This window comes from Nothoprocta perdicaria, unplaced genomic scaffold, assembly GCF_003342845.1.
Source record: "Nothoprocta perdicaria isolate Ctin4 unplaced genomic scaffold, notPer1 scaffold_3, whole genome shotgun sequence".
Taxonomy (NCBI): domain Eukaryota; kingdom Metazoa; phylum Chordata; class Aves; order Tinamiformes; family Tinamidae; genus Nothoprocta; species Nothoprocta perdicaria.
This window is the reverse complement of record NW_020455532.1, coordinates 362,333-373,000: the sequence shown is the minus strand read 5'-3', so window position 1 is coordinate 373,000 and position 10,668 is coordinate 362,333. Positions and strand designations below refer to the sequence as shown.

The window sequence follows — 10,668 nt, the reverse complement described above, 5'->3', positions numbered from 1 at the left end:
GCGGGTGAGCAGGGGGTCGCCGAGGCCGGTGCCACCTCCCCACGGGCATCACCCCCAAACCAGACCAGGGGGGTGCAGGAAGGCGACGCCGCTCGCACCATCTCTCCCCCCGGCCCCGGGGGCACAGCCTGTCCCAGGGACGGAGGGAGCCCAGGTCAGACTGCCCCGGGGCAGCCCCTCAGTGTGGAGCAGCCGTCCCCTTGCAGTGACACCCAGCGCACAGCCCATGGGACCCAGGCGGCCGCCCGCGCCCGCCGCCCACCCCCCGAGGCCACCCAGTACTTCCAGGTGTCCAGCTGGAGCAGCCTCTCCTCGGAGGACTCGGACTCGCACGCGTCGGCCGAGGAGAGCCCGGCCCCGCGCGAGCCGCCCGCCACCCCCACCAAGCCCCCACGCATCCTCTACCTGGAGAGGCCGCTCAGAGGGGACCCTGCTGCCACGGGCACCCTGTGAGGCCCCCAAGCACTGCCCGGGGCCACGGGCACCAGCAGCGGCCCCATCGCTCTGCATTGCGGAGCCCCTTGGGGACACAGGGACAGGCTGAGCGCGGAGCAGCCGCTGCACAAAGGCCCTTCCCCGGGGCGAGCGTCACCGCAGCCGGTTGCACGGGCCCGGGGTGCAGGCAGCCGCCGCCCTCGGCCCTGCCCCGTTCACAGGCCCCACGACAGCCCCTGCCCCGGGGGCAGCACCGGGCGCGTCGCGGCTGCACTGACCTCGCTGGCCACGACAAACCCGGGCGAGGTCCCCGCCGGGCCGGGCAGGGCAGGGCGCAGGGGACGGCTGCCGTGCAGGGGCTCCCTGRCGTGCACACCTCATCCTGGGCCCTGCAGCCGGCTCCTGCTGCCCACGGGGCTCACGGGGCCGCAGAGCGGGTTGTGCAGCRGCTCCCTGGGAGCCGGTCCCCCCGCCAGCCCCCCGCTCTAGAAGCTACAAGTAGCCAGGTACTAAGACTAGAGCTGTTCGATAAACCGGAGCTAGAAGGAGACACGAGATGGTCCTCACCGCTGGGAGTCGCCCGGCACAAGAGCCCCTGGGTGACACCTCTTCTCACCGCGGCGGCACCGGGTGAACGTCTCCTGCGTGGAGCCAGGGTGGCCACACTGCAGAGCTGTCGGCATGCAGAGAAACCACCCATTCTGCTCRGTCCATTCGGGATCCATCCTTCCCACCACCTCTCTGGGCTCCTGTGGGGGCAGGCCCAGGCCTGGGATCACATTTATCCCTCACCTGATGTGAGAAATGAAACCTCTCCCCAGCTGTGAGTAAAAGTCCTCATCAATTCCCAGGTGTTTCCCTTGCCCAGGATTACCACAGGAGCAACCTAGTGCGTTGCTGATTCCCTATGCCTATTGCTTTGAGAGGAGTAGCACTTCCTACGGAGAAATGGAATAAATAATATTCCAAAATACAGTTGAAATCATTTCTTCTGCATAAAACAAAYGATGGATTTCCTGTTTTTCTCTGGTTTCCAAAAGAATATAAATATTTTGAAAAGCCCCGTGATTTACTCGTCCCAGAAGGGTGACCTGTCTGCTCCCGGCTCCCACTGTCCCGCAGCACCCAGCGCTGCACGGGCTCAGCTGGAYGGATCCCACCAAGATGCGTTTTTGCAACATCCTGCAAAACTCTTATCTACTCGCTCCTCCAGGCCCTGATTTATGGTGCTCCATCTGCCCAATTAAGCTATAACCTTTCCAACGAGGCAAGYATGGGAGTTAATCAATGTCTCTTTATCCCAGAAAGGCAGAAACATTTGTCAGGGCTCCAGGAGCAGGACCCAGCCCCGGCCGTCCCCAGCGCTGCCCAAGCGGCCGCGCAGGGTGCSGGATAGTCCCCAGCCCCGGAGCCCAGGGAAGATTCCCCTTTTGCAGGGCAGRGAAAGCTCCTCCCGTGCAGGCGCCCGGGGAGAAGCAGCGCGGGGGGCGAGCGGGGCCCGGAGCCGGGAAGGGGCTGGAGCCCCCGCGCCGCAGCCGGCGCCGCTGCTGCTCCGGGCGGCCCGGCCGGGCATGGAGCCATGCTTGGAGCCRTGCTTGGAGCTGCGCTTGGAGCCCGGCCGGGCACGGAGCCGCTCCAGGGCCGCGGGGAGCACCTGCGGCCCTGCAAACAGCTGCTCTGCACTTACGTATTGCTGCAGGTCAGAGCCAAGACCTGGGGAAGAGACCTCTTCTCCCCCCAGTTCCTGGGAACTGCTGTCGAAATCCACACGAGTCTCAGATTACGGTGGAAAAGCTGTTCTGAAGGCACATYGACCACCTTGGCGGGGAGGAAGGGCCTTTTCCTTTTCCAGGGAACTGCTTGGAAGTGACTCTTGAAGGCTGGAATTYGGCTCCTGTCAGATTGACGAAGTGCAGTTTTCGCCAGTGGTCCCAGTGGGTGCCCCCGGGCCAGGGCTGCGGTGCTGCTTCCAGCCCCCCAGTCCTGGTGCACCCTGTCCCCCCTCCTGGTCATCCCAGTGCACCCGCTCCTGAGCCCTGGTGGGCCCAGAGGCTCCCATCACCAGCAGGACTCGTCCCAGCCTGAGGGTCGGGACATCCCGACCTGCTCCCAAACCAATCCCGGACCAGTCCCAAGCCCCCACGGCCAGGACACCCCCCCATCCCCTCTGCTCTCCCCAAGATAAACAAATGAAGGGTGTGAGTAAGGTCTGAGTTTCTGCTGCTTTTAAATAAAATGGCCAGGCTTGGCCTAAGCACAAAGCCGGGAAACCATGAGCTCTTCTTTCAATCTCTTCTCGTGTCGCTCTGGGCCCCAGGGTTTCCCGAGAAGCCGGTTGTGSTTCTCTGCTCGCCACAGGTGAGGGCACCTGCTTGACTGGGCTCCTGGCGCCGCCCTCGGCCGAGCTCGGGGGAGCCGGGAGCGGCGCCGCGGTGGCTCCGGGTCCGGGTTGGGCCCAGCGGCGCGGGGAGCCGAGCTGCCCGCCGGCCCTCGCTGCCGGTGCCGCTGGCGCTGCCGGCTGCCGCATCCCAGCACGTCGCTGCTGCCTCCGGGGAACGCCGCTGGTGCGGGGCAGCACAATGTCGCTCCATTGTCCTTACACCGCCGATACATTGCTGATACTTTGAGCTTTCTTTGCCAATACATTGTTGTTGTATTGTTACGTTGTTGCTACTTTGACATCACATTGTAGTTACGTTGTTGCTACTTTGAGAATACATTGTGGTTACATTGTTGTTACATTGTTGCTACTTTGAGAATACATTGTGGTTACATTGTTGTTACATTGTTGCTACTTTGACACTACATTGTGGTTACGTTGTTGTTGCATTGATGCAACTCTTGTTACGTTGTTCCTACTTTGAAGACACATTGAGGATGTTTTGCCGGTACATTGTTGCTGTGTTGTTGCTACACTGTTGTTGCATTGTTCCTGCTTTGCCGATACATTGTTGTTACGTTGTTGTTRCATTGTTGTTGCATTGTTGTTGCATTGTTGTTGCATTGTCGCTGCGCTGTTGTTTCGCTGGTGCCACTTTGCCGGCACGGAGCCCCGCTGCGGCTGGTGCCCCCGGGCTGCGCCGCCATCCAGAGGGAGCCGCACGGGGAGCGGAGCCGGGCCCGGCACCGGCCGGAGTTGGAGCGAGTGTCTCCTTATTCTGGGAAGCAGAAATATTTGTCAGGGCTCCAGGAGCAGGACCCAGCAGCCGCCTCCTCCAGCACTGCCCGAGCCTGGGAGGAACCACCCCGCGAGGCTGGGGGTGACCCAGCAGCTCCGCWGGGAAGGACCCAGGCATCCTGCTGGACAACAAGGTGCCCCTGCGGCCAGGAGGGCCCGCGGTGCCCTGGRGGGCTTCGGGAAGCGTTACCAGCAGGTCGAGCCAGGGACAAGAGGGAGGACGAGGTGGTGGCCGCAGACTGAAGCACGGGACGCTTCACCCAAAACGGGAGCGGGCAGCCCGGGGGCACGGGAGTGCCCTGCTCTGGAGATGCTCAGCCCCGGCGCTCCGGCTGACCCTGCCATGGGACTAGGGCACCTCGGGGTCCCGTCCACCCCGTCCCTGCTGCGGCCCTCCCAGGGCTCCGAGCCCTGCGGTGCCAGGGGCCGGGAACCCCCCTCGCCGCCGGGACCGCGGCAGGGGATCCACCCACGGCTGATTCAGCCCCGCGGCCGGCCCCGGACACTGACCCCTTTCATGACTTGTTTGTCTGTCTGCGCAGGACCTGAGTCAGGGCTGCCCTGGCCGGCCCGGCCCCAGGTACCCGCCCGGCGGCGCAAACAGCCCGGCCGGCACGGGGMCCCGGGCAGCCGGGCCGGAGCGGCACCCGGCACAGAGCGGGCACTGCCCCGGCACCAGCACTAGGGCAAACGAGCGGCTCTCGCGGTGCCTGGAGCACAAGGAGCCTCGTGCTGAGGCCCTGATGTGGCTGATGGGCCCTGCAGCCGCCTCCCCACACGCTGCTGGCAGCGTCGGGCACCGCGGGCACCACGGCTGGCTCGGGGGAGCCAGGGCATCCCCAGCGTCCTCTGTGTCCCTCGCGCTCCTCCTGCAGCAACGTGCTGCTAAAGGACCCCAAAGGCTTTGGCCACGGCTGCCTCGATGCTGCCAGGTGACGCTGCCAACTCCCTGGCGACTCCTCTGCCCCCGCAGGCAGTGCCAGCGCTGCGGGGGATCCAGGGAAGCTGCCAGCACCTCTGTGTCCCTGGCACGTGCACAGCAGGATGTCACACCTGCGCTTCCCAGCACGAGCCCRTCAGGACGCAGCCCCTCCGTGTCCCCAGCACGTGCCCAGTGTGACACCAGGGTGCCCCGCAGGGCTCAGCGCAGCTCCCTGTGCACCCTGAGCACCCCGGTGCCGCAGTGTCCCCCGGCTGGGGCTCCCGGCCACGCAGCAGGGCTGCCCGCTGCTCCCCGAGCCCCGGGACCTCGAGCCGCCCTTGGGAGCAGCAGGGCTGGAAAGGGAGCATCCCGCGGCCCCGGCCTGGCCGCGCTGCCTGCCCAGCGCAGCCCCCGGACCACTGACGGGAAGGCGCCGAGCTGCTCCAGCGCGGAGGCAGCCACAGCCCGTGCCAGAAGGGCACAGAGATAAGGGAGAAAACTTTATATGGAGAAAGCATTCGCGGGCCCCGCGCCGCCCCCTCCGCCTCCGGCTGCCTCCCTGCCCGCTCCCAGGGTCCGCAGCTGCCCGCCGGGGGGGASTGCAGGGCGGGTGGCACCCGGTGGCACGCAAGTGTCCCCAGGTCCCCGCGTCCCTGCACGCCCAGCCCGCAGCTTGGCCCACGCCGCCGCTTTTCACTTGTTTTTTTAGATAGGTGGGACCCAAGCACTGGGTTTCCTGGAAACTTTGTTTTCCCTGGCGGTGCCGCCGCGCCCCCCRGCCGGGGGTGTGAGCAGCCTCCGCTATAAAAGCGGCGAGCGGCGGGGAGGGACACGCGGCAGGGACGCTCCGAGCCCCACGCGCCCCACGCGCCCACGGCCCCGCGCAGCTCCCACCATGGCTGAAGGTAGGAGTGCATTGCCACCAGCGCCCCACGCCTGCCCCCAGCCCCGTCCCCGGCACCTGCAGCGCGGGGCGGCCGCGGCGGCCGCCGGGTGTCCGGGCGCTGCTCCGCGCCGGGGTGTGCACGGGTCGGGGCGGCTGCGCTGCAAAGCCGGGCGAACGTGAAGTGCTGGAGCTCAGGCTCGTGGGGGACGTGCGGCTTGGCGGGCTGCGCTCCCAGTCCCGGCTGCGATTGCAGAGTGACGTTTTGGGCTATTTAAAGCGCTTGGAGCTGCCTGGGAGCCGGTGCTGGCAGGCGGGCAGGGAGCAGCAGGCACCCGGCCTCTTGCCCAGAGCTGAAGGATCTTTTCCACAAACAAAACCAGAAAGATTTCTCCAGGGCTACATGGCTCTGTGCCGCCGCTCCTCATAACCCTGGAGCAAAGATGCCCCAGCCTGTGTTAAATGCCGCTGTCAAGCGGCTGTTGGTGCAGGATGGTGCTGGGCATGCGGTGCTGCCAGAGGACAAGGTCCCGTCTGTGCCCACGCTCTGGGACCTGCCGGGGCAGCCYCATCCTTGACGCTGGGCAAACAGCCCCAGTGCCGCCCGGCCCCCCTGTATCCCCCACGGCCCCGGGGCCGGCGCTGGCTCTGCTGCGCGCACGCGGCTGCACCGGGAGGGCCGGGCAGCCACAGTGCCCAGGGGCAGGACGGAGACGGCCCCGCGCCCGCCCTGGCACCGGCGGGTGCTGAGCGCGCTCTGGGCTCCCCACGCTAAAGCTCCTGCCTGGAGCCGCAGTTAATCCGTCTGGCTGCGTTCACGGGTGGCTGGACAGGCCTGAGGGCACTGCACTGCACCGCACTGCACMGCACTGCAGGGCATGGCACTGTGCTGCAGGGCACTGGACTGTTCCAATGCGGCCCCTGCAGCAGGTGCACCGCTCTGCTCCTGTGGGCCATGGCAGGGCTGGAGCGGGCAGAGCGATGCCCGAGCCCAGGGACTGACATGCCCCTGTCGGCCTCTGCCCCTGGCACAGCCACCAGGCAGCTGAAGGGCCTGGGAAGCTCCTGCTCAGCCTGACCAGGTGCCACAAAGAGCCGCAGGATGCCCAGAGCTCGGAGATGCTCCTTGCAGGGACATGGGGGGACCAAACTCACTGTGACCCCGCACAGGACCCCMCAGCGGAGCTGGGCGCCGGGTGGCCCGTGACATGGGCACAGGGAGCAGCCGCCCGGGGCAGCCCCTGCAGCACCTCCCAGCACAGCCCGTCCTGCTGCCGCCGTCCCCACGCGCTGTCCCCAAGCACGGGGCTCTGCCCGGGGAGACACGGGGGATGCCCAGTGCCAGCTCCGGCGGGCCGAGCCCGGGCACCCACTGAGTCCCCGTGCCGCGGGGCTCAGGCGATGCCACCCCGCAGAGCTGGTGCTGGAGACCTGCGACCTGCAGTGCGAGAGCAACGGGCGGCAGCACCGCACGGCAGCCATGGGCTGCCGGCAGCTCGTGGTGCGCCGCGGACAGCCCTTCGGCCTCACGCTGCACTTCGCCGGCCGCGGCTACGAGGAGGGGCTGGACAAGCTCTCCTTCAACGTGGAGACAGGTGGGTGCCCCGCGCTCCCGCCCGGCGCGCCGGCAAAAATAGCGCGGGTATTTTTAAAGCAGTGGCACCAGCGGAGCCACCCAGGCCGCGGCCGTGGGCGGCGGGGCCGGGCGGGAGCCGCAGCCRGTGCCTCCCCAGCCGCTTTGCTGGCCCCGCTGCGTGGGCAGGGGAGACGCTGTGTCACGCTCATGAGCTCATGAGTCGCGGGTGGCTGCAGGGCTGGGCCTGGCGGGCGCCGGGGGCCGCGTGCAGGTGGCCTGGCCACCACTGAGCCCTGTGGCCACTGAGCCCCCGCGCCGGCCCAGCCCCATGGTGCTGTTGTAATGACAAAACRTGGGGTGCTCGTGGCAGTGCTCAAGCCTGCGCCGAGTTCTGTCAGGCTTCCAGCACCCTTGGGATGGGTGGGATGTGCAGGGTGCCTGGGATGTGCAGAGTACCCAGGATGTGCAGGATGCACAAGGTGCTTGGGATGCATGGGGCATGCGGGATGTGCAGGGTGCCCAGGATGTGCAGGATGCATGGGGTGCCCGAGGTGTATGGGGTGCCTGGGATGCACAGGATGCATGGGGTGCACAMGGTGCTTGGGATGCATGGTGTATGCGGGGTGCCCAGGATGCGCAGGGCACATGGGGCCATGGTTCACGATGGGCCAGCTCCGCAGAGTGCCCTGCTGCAAAGGGCTGCTCCGGTGCCGCGTCCCGGGAAGGGCCCCTCTCCCTGCGCTGCTGCCTCCAGGTCACCCGGTCACAGGGTTCCGGCTACGGTTCCAGCCTAGGGTGGGTGTCACCATCCAGCCCCTGCCCATGGGGACCCCGGCATGCAGCCCCTGTCCTCGCTGCCCACCATGGGCCCAGATTGCAGCACGGACGCGTCGGGTGCAGCCACGCGGAGCYGAGGGCACTGACAGCACCGTGCCCGGCAGGACCCTGCCCCTCGGAGAGCTCGGGCACCAAGTGCCACTTTGCGCTGAGCGACTGCCCCGAGGAGTCGAGCTGGAGCGCGGTGCTGCAGGAGCAGGACGGCGCCTCGCTCTCGCTCTCGCTCTGCTCGCCGCCCGCCGCCCGCATCGGCCACTACCGCCTCACGCTCGAGGCCGCCACCGACTACCAGGGCACCAGCTTCAGCCTGGGCGACTTCGTGCTGCTCTTCAACCCCTGGCACCCAGGTGAGAGGGTCGCCCGCCCGCCCAGGGGGTGTGAGCTGCCCACCCCGCATGGGAGCCCCGGCGCTGTCCCCGCGCTGTCCCCACGTTGTCCCCGCGCTGTCCCCGCATTGTGCCCGCGCTGTCCCCGCGCTGTCCCCACGTTGTCCCCGCGCTGTCCCCGCATTGTGCCCGCGCTGTCCCCACGTTGTCCCCACGTTGTCCCCACATTGTCCCCGCGCTGTCCCCACGTTGTCCCTGCGTTGTCCCCGCATTGTGCCCGTGCTGTCCCCGCGCTGTCCCCACGTTGTCCCCACATTGTCCCTGCGCTGTCCCCACGTATCCCCGTGCTGTCCCCGTGTTGTCCCCACGTATCCCCGCGCTGTCCCCACGTTGGCCCCACGTTGTCCCCGCGCTGTCCCTATGTTGTCCCCATGTTGTCCCCGCGCTGTCCCCGCTGCAGACGTGTTTGCTCCAAGCTGGAATTTCCTGGCGGCGAGCGGAGCGCGCTGTGCCGGGGGCGCAGAGATAAGGGCTGGGAAGCGGCGCTGGCGCACACGTATACGCACACATGTCGGCACACAGGCGCTTTCCCTGCCAAGCTGCTTCCAGTAAAGGGGCCTCTTTCTCGCTGTGACCTCTGTGAGCAGCAGGGCTTTTAGGGGCCTTCCCAGCCGGCTCCCGGTGCTCTGCGTTTCTTGCTGTTTCCCTGAGAGGTTTCCACTCCTGGGAAAACCCAGCTCCATGGAGTAGAAGGGAAGTAATGGGGGGAGAAACAATAATAAATGGAAAGCARAAACAAAAGCTCTGGGCAAGGGTCACGCTGGTTCAGCCCAGCTCGGCTGAAATCCTTTCCAGAGGGGAGCAATCCTGGCCCTTTGCTCCTCTTGCTTCATTTCCCACCGCATTTTTTCATGGAATTGCTGCGGTTTCCTGGCCTGTCCCCAGCCCAGGGAGGTGGCGCTGGGGGGTGACATCTGGGGCAGGGGCAGCGCTGGCGGGTTGCGTGGGCAGCTTCCCTATCCCGTCCCCACCCCCTGCTCCCCCTCGTTCCCATGCCGGGCCAGTCCCCGTCCCCAGCGGGTTCTTGTGCCTGTCCCCGCAGAGGACACGGTCTTCCTCCGGGACGAGGATGAGCGCAGCGAGTACGTGCTGTCGCAGCAGGGCCTCATCTACCAGGGCRCTCGGGACTACATCACTGCCACCCCCTGGAACTTCGGCCAGGTGATGCGCATGGACCCGTCCTGTCCCCGTGTCCCCACCAGGGAGGGCTCCCTTGTGCACAGCGCCCTGCGCCTGTCCCCAGAGGGCAAGGGGGCCGCAGGGGAGGGGACACGGTGCCAGGGCACGCGGCTGCCCCTGCCCGGGCCGCCCGCTGCTCACACAGCCGCCTGCCCCAGTTCGAGGACGACGTCCTGGCCATCTGCCTCAAGCTGCTGGACACCAACCCCAAGTTCCTGCGGGACCAGGACCGGGACTGCTCRCGGCGCGGGGACGCGGCCTACGTGTGCCGCGTGGTGAGCGCCATGGTGAGTGCACGGCGCCGGGTGGCGGCGGCAGCACCRAGCCCTGCGCCACGGCCGCACGCGTCCCCCAGGTGAACTGCAACGACGAGGACCGCGGCGTGCTGGCCGGGCGCTGGGACAACTGCTACGAGGACGGCACCAGCCCCATGGCCTGGATGGGCAGCGTGGACATCCTGCGGCGCTGGAAGAAGCTGGGCTGCCAGCCGGTCAAGTACGGCCAGTGCTGGGTGTTCGCGGCCGTGGCCTGCACGGGTGAGGAGACATGGCGATGGGGACGGGGATGGGAACGGGGATGGGGCGGCTGCTCCAAATGCCCTGGGGGCACTGCCCTTCATAGGGCTGGGGACAACAGGGCCAGGGTGGGCAGAGGCCGAGGCCAAGATGCGGGTGGCCCTGGGGACAGGGCCCCTAGCAGGGTGTCCTACAGGGACCCCTYGCAGTGCGGCTCTGAGCACGGGACGCGCTGCGGGAGGGCAGGGGGGTGCGCTGGGCTCCAGGAGCCGCGGTGCCGCGTGGTGCCATGTGGTCCCACCCGATGCTGCACAGCGCTGCATGGTGCCACATGGCGCCATGCACTGCCGTGCTGTGCAACACGGTGCCGCGCGGTGCCACTTGGTGCCGCGGCGGCCTCACGCCCCGTGCCCGCAGTGCTGCGCTGCCTGGGCATCCCCAGCCGCGTGGTCACCAACTACAACTCCGCCCATGACACCAACGGCAACCTGGTCATCGACCGGTACCTGAGCGAGACGGGCGAGGCGGAGCGGCGCTCCAAGGACTCCATCTGGTGAGTGGCGGCGCGTGGCGCGGGGCCGGGGCGCAGGGCGGCCGCGCGGCACCCACCGGCCCCGCTCTGCCACAGGAACTACCACTGCTGGGTGGAGGGCTGGATGCGCCGGCCCGACCTGGCGCCCGGCTACGAGGGCTGGCAGGCGCTGGACCCGACGCCGCAGGAGCGGAGCGAGGGTAGGAGCGGGCGCCGGGGCCGCGC

The 10,668-nt window shown here is 67.6% G+C and overlaps 2 protein-coding genes across 2 annotated transcripts in view; both read left to right on the top strand.

The window, feature by feature from the left end:
* Positions 1–453, top strand: part of KIAA1755 (KIAA1755 ortholog) — a 7,933-nt gene extending 7,480 nt beyond the window's left edge. Inside the window, 2 exon segments of the mRNA XM_026041970.1 lie at positions 224–254; positions 257–453. Coding sequence (XP_025897755.1) covers positions 224–254; positions 257–453 — 228 coding nt within the window.
* Positions 454–5,363: 4,910 nt separating this feature from the next.
* Positions 5,364–10,668, top strand: part of TGM2 (transglutaminase 2) — an 8,023-nt gene continuing 2,718 nt past the window's right edge. The window contains exons 1-8 of the mRNA XM_026042205.1: positions 5,364–5,440; positions 6,834–7,013; positions 7,936–8,178; positions 9,260–9,378; positions 9,555–9,683; positions 9,752–9,932; positions 10,329–10,464; positions 10,540–10,643. Of these exons, the coding sequence (XP_025897990.1) occupies positions 5,431–5,440; positions 6,834–7,013; positions 7,936–8,178; positions 9,260–9,378; positions 9,555–9,683; positions 9,752–9,932; positions 10,329–10,464; positions 10,540–10,643 (1,102 nt within the window). The 5' untranslated portion in view covers positions 5,364–5,430. The remainder of the gene's footprint in view (positions 5,441–6,833; positions 7,014–7,935; positions 8,179–9,259; positions 9,379–9,554; positions 9,684–9,751; positions 9,933–10,328; positions 10,465–10,539; positions 10,644–10,668) is intronic.